Consider the following 19,110-nt stretch of genomic DNA (forward strand, 5'->3'; position numbering starts at 1 on the left):
TCTGAATTATAATTACTTTTACTCTTCCGTTTTAATTAACAAACCCCCATACAGCTTGTAAAATACAATGTAAAATAAGCTGAGGAATAAGTAGGTAAACAACTTACTGAAGGTGTATTCATTTTCTTTGCTTTTGGAAACATGAAGCAGTCCGTAGAATTATCCCTGGAACAGAAGATGAATGGAAGGAGTTGTGAGAGGCCTGGTCTGGTTTGCTCCCAGATCCTACTGTGCTAAGCCAGATCATGATAGAGATAAATGCAGAGTAACAGACACATTAGGTGAGGAAACAAAAATAATCAGCCTCTCTGTGCAGGAATAGCACCTAATGAATGAAAGAGGGCAGGAAAGAACTCCTTGAAAGAGCATTCATAATTCTATTAATTGGCAGAAATCACATACACATTATCACTAAGACATTGAAAACATTTATTTGCTACTTATTCCATAATGCATTGCAAAAAAATTGTTAAACTGCAATATACCATAGGAAAAAACATTTTGCTATCATTAAAATCAGCACATAAAAAATACTTGGTTGTGGGGGCGGCACTGTGGCATAGCAGGTTGTTGCTCCCTGCAGTGTCGGCATCCCATATGGGTGCCAGTTTGAGACCCAACTGCTCCAATTCCTATTCAGCTCTCTGCTATGCCCTGGGAAAACAACAGAAGTTAGCCCAAGTCCTTGGACCCCTGCACCTGCATGGGAGATCCGGAAGAAGTGCCTGGCTCCTGGCTTTGGATTGACACAGCTCCGGCCGTTGTGCCAATTGAGGAATGAACCAGTGGATGGAAGATCTCTCTCTCTCTCCTTCCCTCCCTCTCTCTGCCTCTCCTTCTCTCTGTGTGTAACTCTTTCAAATAATTAAATAAATCTTTTAAAAAAATACTTGGGTGACGGGGCCGGCGCTGTGGCATATATAGGACTTACCTACAAGAACATTCCAAAAGGTAACATTTTCTGGGCCCTTGCCTATCCCTCTCAACTCACATCTCCCTTCATCTCCCTTCTTACAGTTCACAGAAAACTTCCCATACCACCCATTCTTCAATAGACTAGAGATGAAGTGAGGTAGTGTCAATCAAATCTTGATCCCTCTGTGCAGTAGAATCAATAATTGCTGGGGCCATGCAAAGCTAGGGTGTTCACCTTTCTGGGACTCCTTTGCCTCTACTGTGAAGCACTAGACAGAGTTTGGGCCAGAGGGGCTGTTCCTTCTCGTGGATTCCCATTCATGCAGTCCAAGTCTTCACTCAGCATAAACTGCGTTGTTAGGAAGACAGAACCATTGTCCAGTACACTAATTTCCCTCTTTGAACCCATTTCCTTTGAAAACTAGATTGTGTACAAACTTCTACAAACTCAAAGAAGGGTACTGGGCAGGCTACACATGGGAAGCAACAAAAGGCTCAGTTGCTGAGGAGGCACCATAAAACCCCAAAATACAACTATTCCATAGTAAGAGAGGATGCATACACTTCAACTTATTTTGCTGGGAATTTGGGGCATTAACTGGGTACTGTGGATGCCTCTATGCTACAGATGGATAAACCCATGTCATATAGGTCAGTAACAGGACCTACAGTGGCTGAGTTCAAACTAGACTCACACCACACACCTCCTTGCTCATGAATATGCAGACTCTCCTTGCCTCATTGCAATCTTGGACTAACCACTTCATTTGTGAAGCTTCTGGACTCAGTGCCTGCACATCTGAAAGACTACTCTTGGCCTCTGACAATATAATCACCTGAAACATAAGCCATGGTGGACCTTCCCTGATTCCAGATCTGAGAATTCTTTGCCAGTGTGTCCTCCCCAACAGACCAGAGCCTGCGGCTTACACCTGAATGTCAGGACTCACCCACCTGAGAACCACGATGTTTCTGTTCTTAACAAGTGGAGAACATACATCCCATCCACTCCCAAGGAGTCACTGCTGCCTGTGAGGCCCCATCTTTCCCCCAGGAACTGTCCTTCAGGAATGCAGAATAGAACCCATGGAGCAACAGGATAGCTGCAGGGCCTGGAATTCCTGAGAAGGCAGGAGTGGGCAGGATGCTCACTCACCATGCTCAGAAGAAACCTGAAAAACCTTTCCTTGGCTCTGTGGTGGTGGTCACGGCACAGGAAGATGATATTTCACACAAGCCTCTGCACCCCTCCATTAGGAAATAAGAATGACCTGTGTAATTCCTAGGTGTTCAGCCATGCTGTCAGACATGGTGCATCTGACTTCATCTCCATTCATGTGGAATACTAAGATTAATTCTTGGTTTGACAAACTCACATCTATAAGAGATGTGCTATTAGAGAAATTTCAATGTGGGCACAGTGTTGGATAACTATCACCACATTTATTTTCATTTTTAGCTCTGATAATTAAGAACATGTACCTATGTATTATAGTTGCTTGCTTAAACCATGAAGAAAGTAAAAATGATTCTACTAAAGGTATTTAAATAAGAAGTTAATATTGCTACTGCAACTCAGGCCTGTCCCTCTAAAAAGATGCTTGCTCTCATCTGTTAAGATGCTTGGTAATGCATCCAGGGACAACTGGATGTGCATATACTGAAATAAAATTATGGATTTTAAGATGGGTACATCATTGTGCAAATACAAAACTTCCAAAGTCTTATAATGCAGGAACCTCCATCTTGAGCTTCCAAGCCTAGGTACCTTGACCTCAGATCAAAAAGGTAATTGTGCCTGAAATGTTAAGTATCAATGCCTTATTACTAGAAATGAAAAATGAACTTACAGGGATCAATGACCTAACTTGGCACCATGAAGTAGTAGGTCCTCATGTCCTTTCTCAGGAATTGTCTCCTCTTGTTAATATGTACCTTTACTAGCAGAAGCTGTTCCTACAGAGACTAGACCTATAAGATCTAAGAGGAGTCCTAAGAAGAGAAAAATTAACAAACCCATACTCACCAATAATTAAGGAGTAGTAAGCAACCCATTTTTCTGTTTCTTAGGTGTAACTTCCATGTAATAACTGGAGCCCCAAATTTTGAGTGTTCAATCAGTGACAGGAGTTCTAGTGATTAATTTGTACTGAATGCAGAGGAATAGTCCCTGTGGTAAAGATAAAGGAGTTGATAGCCAGAGAATGGGAAAAAGACTCCCACAAGGATTATGACATGAGGTTAGTCTTTTATTTTTTCCTAAGATTTACTTATTTATTTGGAAGCAAGAGAGAGAGAGAGAGAGAGACAGAGATATTTTTCTTCTGCTTGTCTAATCCCTAAATAGAGGCAACAGCCAGGTGTGTATCCAGGACAAAGCCAGTAGTGAGGATCCCTATCTGGGTTCTTTACTTGGGTGTCAGGGACCCAGGTATTTGTGCCATCTTCCACTGCCTTCCCAGGCACATTAGCTGGAATCTGGTTCAGAAGCAGAGTAGCCAGGCCTCCAACCGGCCCTCCAATATGAAATGCCAGCAATCACAAGCAGTGCCTTGAACTACTCTACAACAATGGTAGCACCTAAGTTTGATCATTTCTGATTCATCCCAAGTAAAAATATTTAGTCAGGAAACTCCAGTGCCTGGCCATATTTTGTTTTGTATTAATTTACATCATATTTTTAAAAAGGCATACAGATAAGATTAATATCTTTCCTCACAATACCATGATCCTGAATTAATAATCATTGTCATATACCCAAATTAATTGCTAGACCACTTATTCTTGCATTTATATAAATATCAATATATAAATATGCAATGCAGACTACAGAAGAAAATCATATTTATGTGGATTTGACTTTTAATATTACAATATGAACTACCCGCATATAAGTGTGAAAAATTCAATGTAGCATATTTACAATTTGTCAGAAATCATATTTTCTTAAGTAGCACAATTGACATGAATGAATATATGTATTCATTGAATAGGTATGATTTCAATGAATAAGCAGAACAACTGATGTGATATTAATATAAATCATGTATTATGCAATTTATTCATTAAGAGTACACATACAGGGAATGGTGTTGTGGTGCAGTGGGTTAAGCCATCCCCCACAATGCTGGCTTCCCATATGGGTACAGGTGTGAGTCCTGGCTGTTCCACTTCTTAACCAGCTCCCTGCTAAGATGCCTGGGAAAGCAGCAGAAGATGGTTCAAGTGGTTGGGCCCCTGCCACTTGGGAAATGCAGATGGAGTTGCAGCTCCTGACTACTGCAGACATTTGGGTGAGTGAACCAGCAGATGGAAAACCTCAGTCTGTTTCTTCCCTATCTCTCTGCAACCTTGTCTTTCAAATACATAAATCTTTTTTTTTTTTTTAAAGAGTGCACATACAATTCATTGTTTTTTCAGTTATACATGATCATCACCAGTCAATTTCAGAGCACTTTTTATTACCTCAAAGAAAAGGGTGAGGCAGCCCTAGAGGTTAAGATGCTGCTTGGGATTAAGACATCCAAGACTACTCGAGTTTGAGTCCCAGCTACACACCAGATTTGATTCCACTTTCCTGCTAATGCCCACCCTGGGACCACACCATCCAAAAGGCAGGGCCTCAAGTAAATCAGAAAATGTGAGACATATTGGAGACCTAGGTGAGTTCCCAGCTCCCAGTTTTGCAAGTTTTTAAAAATTAATTAATTAATTAATTTGAACTGCAGAGATACAGAAGTCATCGTTTGGTTCACTCCTCAAATATCCATAACATTTAGAACTGGATCAGGCCAAAATCACGATTAAGGAATTCCATCCATGTCTCCCATATGCACAGCAGAAAGCCAAGTATATGGAATATCATCTGTGGCCTCTCATGCACGTTAACAGAAAGCTGAATTAGAAGCACAGTAGCAAGGACCTGAACTGACCCTCTGACAGGGGATGTGGGCATCACAATCAATGGCTTATCCATCCAACCATGGATATTGCACGTAATGCAAGATAGGGTCCAAGTGTTCTCATGCCCAATATAAAGCTTCTGTCACTCAAATGTAATCTGGGCCTCTTAGTAGTATTCACCAGAACATGGTTCTGGTACCAGATAACTAGAGAGACAAGAAATGAGGATGTCTTTCCAGCCAAATGCAGCGGGCAGCAAGGGGAGCCCTGTGTTCTCAGTTGCACAAGGGAGGAAGAATCACATGTGGATTAAAATAGAACTGAGTCTCCCTGCTCTTCCAAAGTCTTAGATTGCCTACAGTTAATTTTTTTTAAGATTCATTTATTTTTACTTGAAAGTCACGGTTACATAGAAGAGAGGCAGAGAGAGAGAAAGTCTTCCATCCAATGGCTCATTCTCCAGATGGCTGCAAAGGCCAGGATTGCGCCAATCTGAAGCCAGGAGCCAGGAGCTTCTTCTGGGTCTCCCAGGTGGGTGCAGGGGCCCAAGGACTTGGGCCATTTGTACTGCTTTCCCAGGCCATAGCAGAGTTGGGTTGGAAGTGGAGCAGCTGAGTTTCGAACTGGTGCCCACGCGGGATGCCAGCACTGCAGGCAGCAGCTTTACCTGCTATGCCACAGCGCTGGCCCCATACCATTAATATCTTTTTATCTGCCATATGTACTTAGGACCATTTCTAGAGACTTTACAAGAATTCTGTTTTAAAATATTTCTAATCAGTTCTAATGTCAAAGAGCATATATATGCTCACACTGTCACATCAGAATTCCCTCTAGGAAATAAACTTTAATACTTGCATGTTCAGCTAATTATTAATTATGTTCATAATTACCATGTAGTAATAACATATTAGCTAAAAAAGTCAATAACAATCTCTTAGAAATGAAGTACATTATTATTTATGTGTCTTGGAGGCACTGCAAATGTTAAGATGACCCGTGTCATTATATTGTATAGTTTTTTATTTTAAATCCTGTAATCAGGACTGTCACTGTGGTGTAGCAGGTAAAGCCACCAGCTGCAGTACCGGCATCCCATATGGGTGCTGGTTTGAGTCCCAGCTGCTCCACTTCCAACCCAGCACTCTGCTATGGCCTAGGAAAGCAGTAGAAGACGGCCCAATTCCTTGCGCCCCTGCACCTGAGTGGGAGATCCAGAAGTTCTTGGCTCCTGCGTGTTGCAGCCATTTTGGGAGTGAACCACCATACGGAAGACTTCTCTCTTCTCTCTCTGCCTCTGCTTCTCTGTAACTGTCTGTCAAATAAATAAATCTTTTTAAAAAATCTTGTAATGGTGACCCCATATTTGATAAACTGGAAATTTCAGCACATTGTTGACAACAAATATGATGATAAATGTGAAAAAAGGTTAAGTATCTCAAATGGTTGTCAAAGTTCCTAAAATCCCATAATGATTCACTATGTGGCCAATTTAGCAGATAAGGCTGAGAAAATATAAAGCAATAATTAAAAATTTTGCTACAATAATTCATGCTTTGGGAGTGCATCTTTCCTATTTGTGATATAGCCCTAAGTATTAGTTTTAAGGAACAATAATTTGAAATTTAAGGTCTCAGGAAAACAGCCCTCATGTTGACTGGTCTGTAGTACTATAAGGTGAGTTTTTTATTCCTCATACCTCAATGTTTATCTTTCAGAAACTATAAATAACAGATACTATTCTTTGTAAATGCAGATTTTGCTATTTCTATTTTTCATTGTTTTTAATGTTTGCTAATACACCATCTTATGGATTATTATATTGATTTTACCTGTACAAACATCAAACTCTTTCATTCTAGTATGTATATGTATATACAGGTGTATATGTGTGTATGTGTGTGTATGCATGCACCTGTTTTGACAAAGGTAAAAGTGAAAATATTGTGAGAAGTCCTACTATTCATTTCAAAAATTAAATCCTCCTCAGAAATGGCTGCCTATGAGTAGACCACTGAGCCCCTTCTCACTGTTATGAAATGAAGCATGTCTCTCTAAAATTCATACTCTGCAACACTAACCACCACTATGATTCTATTTGGAAATAGGGTCTTTAAGCAGGTAATTAATGTTAATTAAGGTCAAGTGAGATTAAGTGTGAGGTCCTAATTCAAACTGACCTATGTCCTTACAAGAACGAGACATACCACAGGTACACACAGAGGAAATACCATGTGAAGACATAGCAAGATAGGGAGATGGGGAGAGAGGCCTCAGGAGAGCCCAGATCTGACATTAGAAACCAACTATTAGAACTATGAGAAATAAACAACCTTCCCAAACTACCAAACTTTAGACCTTTGCCAAAATTTCTTGCAGCCAACTAGAAGACCATCACTATTATCTGAGAAAGAAAGAAATTACAACTATGGCTTCAGGTGGCCAAACATCTAAAAAAGAAAGAATAAAATAATTTGGAGCAGTACTGTGGAATAGTGGGTAAAGCCACGGCCTGTGATGTTGCCACCCCGTATAGGTGGTAATTAGTGTCCCAGATGCTCTACTTCCAATCCAGCTCCCTGCAAATGGCCTAGGAAAAGCAGCAGAAAATGGCCCAAGAGTTTGAGAACCTGCCAAACATATGAGAACCCCGGCTGAAACTCTGGCTCCAGACTTTGGGCTGGCCAAGCCCTGATCATTGCAGCCATCCGGGGTGTGAACCCATGGATGAAAGATCTCTTTCTCTGTCTCTCCCTCTCTCTCTCTTCTGTGTAATTCTTGCACATAAATCAATCTTTTTAAAAATACGAAGACAGGGGCTGGTTTTGTAACGCAGCGGGTTAACATCCTGGCCTGAAGCGCCAGCATCCCATATGAGCACTGGTTCGAGACACAGCTGCTCCTCTTCCAATCCGGCTTTCTGCTATGGCCTGGGAAGGCAGTGGAAGATGGCCCAGGTCCTTAGGCCCCTGCACCCGCGTGGGAGCCCTGGAAGAAGCTACTGCCTTATTTGTGAAGTAATCCAGTATCTGTTAATATGTCTCTCTCTCTCTCTCTCTCTCCCAAGTAAATAAACACTTTAAAGGATACACTACAATAACACTAACTGCAAAAAGCTCAAGTGGAGGGGTGTCACTGAAGCATGGTGGGTTAGGCTGCCACTTGTGATGCCAGTATCTCATGAGTACCAATTCAATTCCTGGATGCTATACTGCAAAACCAGCTCCCTGCTGGTGTGCATAGGAGGGCAGTAGAGGGGTCCACTGCCACCATGTAGAAATAAGTGAAAAATAATCTTAAACAGCATGAAAGATAAATGAAATGAAGACTGGTTTTTTGAAAAGAGAAACAAATTTAATAAGAAACAAAATTAATACGCCTTTAGATAGACTAAGACAAAAACTGAAGACTCAAGAAAACAAAAAAAATTATAACTGATAGCATAGAAATAAAATGGATCACCAGTAACTATTTTTTTTTAAGATTTATTTTACTTATTTGAAAGACAGAGTTACAGAGAGAGGTAGAGACAGAGAGAGAGGTCTTCCATCTGCTGGTTCACTTCCCAGTTGGCCACAAAGGCCGGAGTTACGCCGATCCGAAGCTAGGAGCCAGGAGCTTCTTCCGGATCTCTGACGCGGGTGCAGGGGCCCAAGGACTTGGGCCATCTTCCGCTGCTATCCCAGGCCATGGCAGAGAGCTGGATTGGAAGAGGAGCAGCTGGGACTAGAACCGGCGCCCATATGGGATGCCGGTGCTTCAGGCCAGGGCTTTAACCTGCTGCGCCACAGTGCTGGCCCCGATCACCAGTAACTATTAACAGTAACTAGAAACAACAAATTAGACAATCAAGAAGCTATGGTTATTTTCTAGATGCATATAAATTACCAAAGTTGAAACAGAAAGATATAGAAAACCTTAATAGACCAATGAGTAAGAAGATGAAATCAGGAATTAAAAGTCTGCAAATGAAAGATCAGTATTAAATGGCCTCACTGCTAAACTCTACTAAATTGATCAAAAAAGACTAACATCAATTTTTCTCAAGTTATTTCAAAAATTGAAATGGAGGGAACTTTTCCAAACTCATCCTATGAAGCCAGCACTGCCTTGACTCCAAAACCAAAGGGAATCAGCAGGTAGAAGACCTCTCTTTGTCTCTTTCAAATAAAAAAAAAAAAGCTATATACCACCATGCCTGATCAATAGATATAAAATTTCTCATAACATTAACAAACGAAATTTAGTAACTTATTAAAAAGCTTACATACCATAATCAAGTTCTTTATATCCTGGGGAATGTAGGGAATAAGTCAGATATGCAAATCAATAAACCAAATGTCCGTATCATAGGATGAAGGATAAAAACCATTATAGGCCGGTGCGTGGCTTAACAGGCTAATCCTCCGCCTTGCGGCACCGGCACACCGAGTTCTAGTCCCGGTCGGGGCGCCGGATTCTATCCCGGTTGCCTCTCTTCCAGGCCAGCTCTCTGCTATGGCCCAGGAAGGCAGTGGAGGATGGCCCAAGTGCTTGGGCCCTGCACCCGCATGGGAGACCAGGAGAAGCGCCTGGCTCCTGGCTTCGGATTGGCATGATGCAACGGCCGCGGTAGCCATTGGTGGGTGAACCAACGGCAAAAAGGAAGACCTCTTCTCTCTGTCTCTCTCTCACTATCCACTCTGCCTGTCAAAAAATAAATTAAAAAAAAAAACCAAAACAATATAATCATCTCAATGGATGTAGAAAAGTATTCAATGAAATTAAAATTGATTTATGAGCAAAATTGTGAGCAGCATATCCACAGAAGGCGCATATCTAAACTCAGGAAAGCATATATATGACGAATACCCATTCTACTCAATGGCAAAAAGAAGCTTAAAGCATTTTCTTTAAGATATGCAATCAGACAAGGATGCCCAATCTCACTACTGTCATTCAATATCGCACCGTAAAATTTGGCCAAAGAAGTAGTCAAGTGAAGAAAATAGGCATACAAATAGGGAAAGAAACAATTAAAATTATTTCAGTTTCCAGATGGCATAATTCTACACATGGAGAAACTTAATGATTCAATCAAGAGACTGCTAGAACTGGCAAACAAATTCAGTAATGCTGCAGATACAAAATGAAAACAAAAGAATCAGGAGTACTTTTATATGCCAATAATTTTTTTTGACAGACAGAGTTAGACAGTGAGAGAGAGTGATACAGACAGAAAGGTCTTCCTTTTCCATTGGTTCACCCCCCAAATGGCTGCTACGGCAGGCGTGCTACGCTGATCCAAAGCCAGGAGCCAGGTGCTTCCTTCTGGTCTTCCATGCAGGTGCAGGGCCCAAGCACTTGGGCCATCCTCCACTGCCTTCTCGGGCCACAGCAGCGAGCTGGACTGGAAGCAACCAGGGCAGAATCTGGTGCCCCGACCGGGACTAGAACTCGGGGTGTCGGTGCCACAGGCGGAGGATTAGCCTAGTGAGCCATGGCACCGGCCTTATATGCCAATATTGAGTTCATTGAGGAATCACAAGAATAATTAAATCATAATAGCTACAAAAAAAAACAAAAACAAAAACAAAAAAACCTTAAAGTAAGTTTAACCCATGATGTGAAAAACCTCTAGAAGAAAAATCACAAAACACTAATGAAAGTAATTGAAGACAAAACAAATAGGGAGACCCCCATGTTCATGGATTGGGAAAATTTATAAAGTTTCCATGCCACACAAAATAATCTTCACATTCAACACAACTAGCAACAAAACACAAATGAAATTCTTCACAGAGCTTGAAAAAATAAACCTAAAATTAATATGGAATTGTAAAGTCCCCAAGTAACCAAAGCAATCTTGAGAAACAAAACAAGTCACAGTATCTAAATTCAAGACATAGTACAGAGGTATTGTAACTACTGACATAAAAACAGACACGGACTAATGAAACAGAACAGAGGTTCCAAAAAGGAACGCACACATCTACAGGAAAATTGATCTTTACAATGCCTTCAAAAATACAACACAGACAGGACAATCTCTTCACTAAATGGTCCTAAGGAAACTGGATATCCATATGCAGAAGACTGAAACTAGACTCTCTTCCTCCACACACCTTACCATACACAAAAATCAAAGTAAGCCAAACATGTAAATGTAAGACCTAAATATAACAAAACTGACAGGAAGCTATAAGACACTGAAAACACAATGCTTTTGGATAAGATCCCACAAGTTTGGGCAAGAAAGCCCAAATACACAAATTTTATATCAACTAAGAAGATTTCTCTAAACAAAGGGAACAATTCCAAGTGAAGATATAATCAATAGAATGGGATAGAACATTTGCAAACTATTCATCTGACAAAGGGCTGATACCCAGAACATACATGGAACTGGAAAAACTACAAAATAACAGCAACAACAGCAAACAATATATTTAAGAATTGAGAAAGGACCTGAATGTGCATTGCTCAGAACAAATACAAATAGTCAACAAATATGTGAAACAATGTTTAATATCACTAGTCATTAGAGAAATGCAGATCAAAACACACTGAAATGTCTCCTCACTCCAAAAAGACAAAAATAAGAAACGCTGGTGGGGTGTTGAAGAAAATCTTTGATGGGGAAGCACTATTACACAGCAGTTAAGCTGCTGTCTGTAGTGCCATCATCCCATATGGGCCCTGGTTTGAGTTCTCTGCTGCTCGCTTCCAATCCAGCTCCCTGCTGATGTGCCTGGGAAAGCTGTGCAAGATGGCCCAAGTACTTGGGCTCCTGCACCCATGTGAGAGACCTGGAAGAAGCTCCTGGCTCCTAGCTTTGGGCTAGCCCAGCCTTGACCACTGTCACCATTTGGGGAGTGAACCAGCAGATCCTCAGATGGAAGATATCTTTCTCTCTCTCTTTCTCTAGGTGTGTGTGTCTCTAACTCCTTCAAATAAATAAATAAAATTTTTTAAAAATAAATTAAGGGGAAAATAAGAAAACCCTTATACACCGGTGATGAGAAAGCAAATTAGTATGGGCATTCTGGAAAAAACTATAGCCATTCTTCAAAAATAAAATCAATCTACCCTATGGCATAGCTAACCCACTTCTGGATAGTTATCAGCCAGAAATGAAATCAGCATATCAAAGAGATATCTGCTCTTCCATGTTCACTACAGCAGGAGTCAGAGTACCCAAGATACAGAACCAATCTAAGTGTCTACCAATAAATGAATGGACACCCATAAAAAAGAAAAAGGAATACTGTTATTTGTTGCAAAATGGATGGAACTGGAGTCATTAAGTGAAACAAACCAGACATAGAAAAATAAATGTCATGTGTAGTCTCTCATATGTGGAAGTTTTAAAAATAATGTATCTGAACTTACAATTGCAACTACCAGACTGGGAAAAGTGAGGGATCTAGAGAGAGGGAGATCAGCTAATGGGTACTAAAATACAGTTAGGCAGAAATAGCAAGTTTCAGTGTTCCATAATACAGCATGGTAACTATAGTTCACGATATGATATACTATATAAAGAACTGGAAGAGATGAGCTGGTATGACCTAAACAAGCACAAAAAATGGAAAGGCTAGTTGCTTGGCTTGATGAGTTTATGTTGCATATATATGTTCAAATGTTAAACTGCATGATAATATACAATATAACTATATTATAAATAATAATATACAAGTAGTACATGTTAACAAAAATCATTTAAATAAAATTGTAAAATACCAAAAACATCTCTATATACTAACAAGAGGTATCTGAAAAAGAAATTAAGAGAACAACTCCACTTACAAAGCACAAAAACTAATTAGGAGTCAATATTTTATAGGACACAGATCCTATATTATATTGTCCTTAATTATAGATTAAGAAGTCAAGGTTGCCTTTCCAGTGAACTTTCAGATCAGCCCTTACATGATTTATAATTAGTTTACCTGGTATCCTTTAAACGCCAGTATTAGAAAACCAAACCTGAGGGGCTGGCACTGTGGCTTAGCAGGCAAAGCTGCCGCTTGCAATGCCAGCATCCCATATGGGCACCAGTGTGAGACCTGGCTGCTCCACTTCCAATCCAGCTCTCTGCTATGGCCTGGGAAAGCAGTACAAGATGGCCCAAGTCCTTGGGCCCTTGTACCCACTTGGGAGATCCGGAAGAAGCTCCTGGCTCCTGGCTTCAGGTTGGTGCAGCTCCAGCAGTTGTGGCCATCTGGGAAGTGAACTAGCAGATGAAAGACCTCTCTCTCTCTCTCTGCCTCTCTTTGACTCTGCCTTTCAGCTAACTAAATAAATCTTAAAAAAAAAAAAAGAAAAAAGAAAAGAAAAAAGAAAAGAAAACCAAACTTGAACCTAGATGGAAGGCTAGTTACACTGTTTTTGTTAAGATTTCTTTGTTCAGTTGAAAGGCAGAGTGGCAGAGAAGGAGAGACAAAAAGAAACCTTCTGTCCACTGGTTTGTTCCCCAAATGCCTGCAAGAGATGGGTCTAGGCCAGGCTGAAGCCAGGAGCCAGGGACACTTTCTGGATCTCCCATGTGGGTGGAATGTACCCAAGTACTTGGACCATCACCTACCTCCTCCCAGATGCACTAACATCAAACTGGACTAGAAGTGTGGAGTAGCCAGGACTTGATTGAGGCACACCGATATGAGATGTGGGTATTCCAAGTGGTGGCTTAACACACTGCACCACACCACATAGTTACTGTATAGTGTTTTATTCATTGTTAATACTGCTGATCAATTACAGGCAAGGTGTTCAACCTGGGATCAGTTTAAAAAACAGGCTTAGGGTTGGTGCTTAGCCTAGTAGTAAGGGTTCAACTTGTGGCTCTTCCTCCTGACTCCAGCTTCACATTAAGGCAGACACTGGGAAGCAGTGGTGATGGCTCAAGTCATTGGATTCCTGCCACCCATGTGGAAATCCTGGATTGAATTCCTATTTCCCAACTTTAGACATGGCCTCTCACTGTAGTTCTGGGCATCTGTAAAGTGAACATGTAGGTAAGACTCTTCTGTCTCTCAAATAAATAATCTACAAAAAAGAATTCATCAGACAAAAAAAGAGCAATATACATGTTGATGTCTAATCACATAAAGAGAAAAGTATTTCAAACCAATTAAATGGAAATACAACAAAATACTTTATTTCCACATGACCTAACAGAAAAATTCTAAAATATTTATTCAAAATGCTAATATCAACGATGTACTAGGTTATTACAACTTCTGATCACTAAAAGGAATGACAGAAATTGTATACAGGATAGGAGGGAGGAATTGTATTATAAGGTACCCACACTCACCCTACCTAAAAAATAGTATAATGTTATCTAAAAGTGGGTTGAAGTTATCTGAAAATGTACATTGCAAACTTTAGGGAAATTGCCAAAACAATTTACAAAACACATATCCCTGATATGCTAATAGAAGAGAGAAAATGGAATCCTATAGAAATCTCAATTAAAATGAGAAGAGAGGTGTTGGCATTTGACATAGTCAATAGGAGGCTATTTTTAACTTTCATCATCATACATTACAGATACTATGTAAATAAATAAATGAATAAAGATAGAAAGAATAAGAAAAATAGGGAAAATTTAAAAAAACAGGCATGGGTCCTTGCTCCACTCCCATCTCCAATTTCCTCTAAGGTACACCCTGGAAGGAAGGAGATGATCAAGTACTTATGGCACTGCCATCTCAATCTGGGACATAGATTAAGTTTCTGGTTTCTGTCGTTGGCCAGGCCCAGACCCATTTCTTGCAAGCATTTGGGAAGTGAATCTTCAAAAGATAGATTACTCTTTCTCTTTTTCACTGTGTGATTCTCTTTCATAAATAAAATAAATGTATAAACATTTTTTTAAAAATAAAGTGAGGGGGGCCAGCACTGTGGCACAGCGGTTTAACGCCCTGGCCTGAAGTGCCCATAATGGGCACTGGTTCAAGACCTGCTCCACTTCTGATCCAGCTTTCTGCTATGGCCTGGGAAAGCAGCACAAGATGGCCCAAGTCCTTGGGCCCCTGCAGCCACGTGGGAGACCCAGAAGAAGCTCCTGGCTTTGGATTGGCACAGCTCCGGCTGTCTTGGCCAATTGGGGAGTGAACCAACAGATGGAAGACCCCCCCCCCTCTGCCTCTCCTCTCTATGTGTAACTCTTTAAAATTAGTAAACAAATCTTTAAAAAAAAAAAAATAAAGTGAGGGACTGGCACTGTGACATAGCGGGTAAAGCCACCACCAGCAGTGCTGGCATCCCGTATGGGCGCCGGTTTGAGTCCCAGCTCCTCTACTTCCAATCCAGCTCTCTGTTATGGCCTGGGAAAACAGTGGAAGATGGCCCAAGCCCTTGGGCCCCTGCAACCACTTAAGAGACCCCGAAGAAGCTCCTGGCTCCTGTCTCCCCACCCCCATCTCTGCTTCTTTGTAACTCTGCCTTTCAAATAAAATATATATTTAAAAATAAAGAAATAAAGTAAAAGAAAAATAGTGAAATTTACAAAACAACACAAGCATGGGTGTTTGTTGCAGCAGTTAACACACGAGTTATGACCATATCTTATACTGGAGTGCCAGGTGTGAGTCCAGCTGCCAACTGTGATCCAGTCTCCTGCTAATACATACCCTGGCAGCAGGTGATGGCTCAAGTACTTGGATATCTGCCACACATGTAGGAGACCTGGATTGACTTCTTGGCTTCTGTCTTTAGCTTGGCCTAGCCACTGCTGTTGAAGGCATTTGAAGAGTGAAACAGCAGATAGAAGAGCTTCCTCACTCTCTGTCTTTGAATCTCTGTCTTTCAAATAAATAAAAATCTATAAACAAGTCTTTTTTAAACAAAGTAAAGACATAAAATAATTACAAGCATTTTACATATCGATCCAACTATATCAATAATTGTTTTAAAGGTACATTAACTAAATACAACAATTGAAAGAAACTGACAGAGGAAGATTAAAGCCAAGACTCAACTTTGTGCTATCTAATGGAAAACCATTTAAATAAAAAGACATATAGAGGGGATCTGAGGCCATTTTGGTCAAAGAAGAACTCATTTCATTTGCATAGAAGGACTAAGTACAAGAGGTCTGTTGAACAACATGGTAACGATAGTTAATGAAAATGGGTTTCATTGGGGCTGGCGCTGAGGCACCAACATGTCGTATGGGTGTTGTTTCAGGGACCAGATGCTCCATTTTTGATCCAGCTCTCTCTGCTTATGGCCTGGGAAAGCAACAGAAGATGGTCCAAGTGCTTGTGCCCCTGCACCCATGTAGGAAACCCAGAAGAAGCTCCTGGCTTCAGATAGGTCCAGCTCTGGCCATTGCAGCCATTTGAGGAGTGAACCAGAGGATGGAAGACTTTTCTCTCTGTCTTTACCTCTCTGTCTTTAACTCTACCTCTCAAATAAACAATAAAATCTTTAAAAAGAGAAAAAAAAAGCGAATGAGTTAAGTACCAAAACAATTATATGATGTAATACACATGGTAATTGGCTTGACTTATATATCAACACTATGTAAGTATTTCCAAAAATCATTTTAGTGCTAAATACATCCAATTTCTGTCAATGTAAGATACACACACACATATATATATATATTTAAAAGACAAACATAGGCCGGTGACGCGGCTCAATAGGCTAATCCTCCGCCTGTGGTGCCGGCACACTGGGTTCTAGTCCCGGTCAGGGCGCCGGATTCTGTCCCGGTTGCCCCTCTTCCAGGCCAGCTCTCTGCTGTGGCCAGGGAGTGCAGTGGAGGATGGCCCAAGGGCTTGGGCCCTGCACCCCATGGGAGACCAGGAGAAGCACCTGGCTCCTGTCTTCGGATCAGTGCGGTGCACCGGCCACAGTGCACCGGCCGCGGCGGCCATTGGAGGGTGAACCAACGGCAAAGGAAGACCTTTCTCTCTGTCTCTCTCTCTCTCACTGTCCACTCTGCCTATCAAAAAAAATAAATAAATTAAAAAAAAGACAAACATAAACATAGATAGACTAATATAAAAATATGCAGAAAAATAGTCCATTATTACAGCAATCCAGTGAAGCCTGGATTGATATCTATTTCAGATTAATCAGGATTTAAGTAACAAGGGTTATATAGTAAGACTGCAGGCCATTCTCCAAGAAAACAATGCTTTTACCAGTAGTCCTAAAAATTTCCTATGTAAGGAAAACAAAGTTATAGAACTGTAAGGAAAAGTACAGATTCACCGGCAGTAATCAGTGAAAATAAATACAACAGAAAAATACTCAAACAATGGTAATTAATAGTTAATAGTATGTAATCATATGAATGCTACATTGGAAAAATAAATAAGGCCATTCCAAGTGTTGGCAAATCACAAAATAAATAAATACACATGAATGAACAACACACAGTTAATTTATCTACTGTATAAACACTTCCTGATAAATTTGAATTTATTTATCTACAACCTACAACTTAACCATATTTTCTCATTATGTGAAAAATTATTCTGATTTAGCACATGGGGAACAAAAATCAAGAAGCATAGTGTCTCCAAAATCAAAAAATAAACATGAAGTAAGGCAAGTCCCATAAGTGGTAGAAGCAGTGAGTGTATTGGCTGAATCACAGCCTTAGGTAGCAGCGTGTATATACAAGACCAGGGAAAAGGATGGAAAAAATGATTTAAGCATAATACAATACCCAATAGCAATCTCTTGAACATTCTGAATATGCAAAACCCTGTTGGGTGATATGGAAGTTAAGAAATAAAGAATATAAAAAAGAATCAGGACTTGGTCACCTCTGTGGACAGAGGAAGAAAAGATTAGGAAGACATCGGAACTGACCAAGGCCCACTCCTTCTTCACCTGAGTAATCACTGTGGATGTTTGCATTCATATGTAAAGAATTCAATTTCTTTTTTCAGATAATATTGAATAAACAGAGGTTCAATATAACAAAATAAAAATCCAACACTCAAGTCATGGCACATACTTTCTACCTGACATACTTTCTGCCTAAGTGGACAAAGTATACATAAAATGCAGCAAGTTTCCACAAAGGTCGTGAAAGAGAAGCAGCTCAGGGAAAGACCTTCCTACCCCACAGCTCACAGGGGACCCCACACTCAGGTTAACCAGATTCCCAGGCCACTCGGGCTGAAGGCCCTTGAATGCTCTCCTTCCTACTGCTTCTTTTAGGAAGAATCAGGGGCTAACACTCACGTCACACTGCTAGGTACCTGCCCACTGGGCCATTTTTAGTCATCACCCACAACACAAGAGAAAGGGAGTTTCCAAGCGGAATCTCCAGATATCTACACTTTACGCACATAAAAGATGTATACAGATTTTTAAAAATTAATCTAGTTCTATTTATTTAAAATGTAGAGTTATAGAGAGAGATCTTCCATCCAATGGCTCACTCCCACAAGCCTGTAACACCCAGGGCTGGACAAGGCTGAAGCCAGGAGTCTGGAATTAATCTCTTTCTCTCCTGTGGGTGGTTGGGACCCAAGTACTTGAGCCATACTCTGCTTCCTCTTAGAGTGTGCATTAGCTACAAATTGGATTGGAAGAACAGGGAATCAAATCAGGAAATTCTGATAGGGATGTGGGAGTCCCAGGTAGCAATTTAGTCACTGCTACAAACACCCAATCCGGAACAAAGATTGTTTACACTGGAGTGTCAGGTAGGCATTCTTTGCTTCTCTTATGTGAAATGTTCATAGACAAACACTTTGAAGGGTTACTGATTTTTCTGCAGAAAAAAAAAAGACAATATTGTTTTAAAAACAGCATTTTAACAAAATGAAAAAATGTGTCACGGAACAAACAGCTGATAGTGTTATGAACTTCAGGGGGCGGTGGTATTTGGCAATGGGGGAGGAGATCTGCACACTGAGAGAGCTTTTTCCAGACTTACCGTGCTTTATTACATGGTCTATCCCCCTCTGAAACTCATGGGGAAATTTAATGCCAATTAAATTAAGAAGTGAGACTTTGCAAGGAATCATCAATATTAGTCCATTCATAGGAGTAATGTGGTAATCTCCAGGGGGTCTGTGTAGAACCCACTCTGCATTAGTCTCCTGCACGCCCCGTCTTTGGCCACGTGATCTCTTGAGCCATCCTGGGCCTCTGCCAACAAGAAAGCCATCCCCAGACGCTGCCTCAACCTGGGACAAAAATATTGAGCCAAATCACACCAATTTTTGTATGTTGCACGTGTAATAAAGACAGAAAGACCCTAGGAAGAGTACGCTGAGTCCTGTGTTGCAGACATCAGCTCCTGTTTCCCAACCCGGGGATCGCGTCACTCCT

The 19,110-nt window shown here is 40.7% G+C and overlaps 1 protein-coding gene across 1 annotated transcript in view; it reads right to left on the bottom strand.

The window, feature by feature from the left end:
* The window catches only part of LOC133775700 (zinc finger protein 83-like), a 48,542-nt gene that overhangs the window by 28,908 nt on the left and 524 nt on the right, over positions 1 to 19,110 (bottom strand). The window contains 3 exon segments of the mRNA XM_062214176.1: positions 108 to 165; positions 15,438 to 15,609; positions 18,713 to 18,965. Coding sequence (XP_062070160.1) covers positions 108 to 165; positions 15,438 to 15,609; positions 18,713 to 18,965 — 483 coding nt within the window.

The sequence above is a fragment of the Lepus europaeus genome, chromosome 17, assembly GCF_033115175.1.
Source record: "Lepus europaeus isolate LE1 chromosome 17, mLepTim1.pri, whole genome shotgun sequence".
Lineage (NCBI taxonomy): Eukaryota > Metazoa > Chordata > Mammalia > Lagomorpha > Leporidae > Lepus > Lepus europaeus.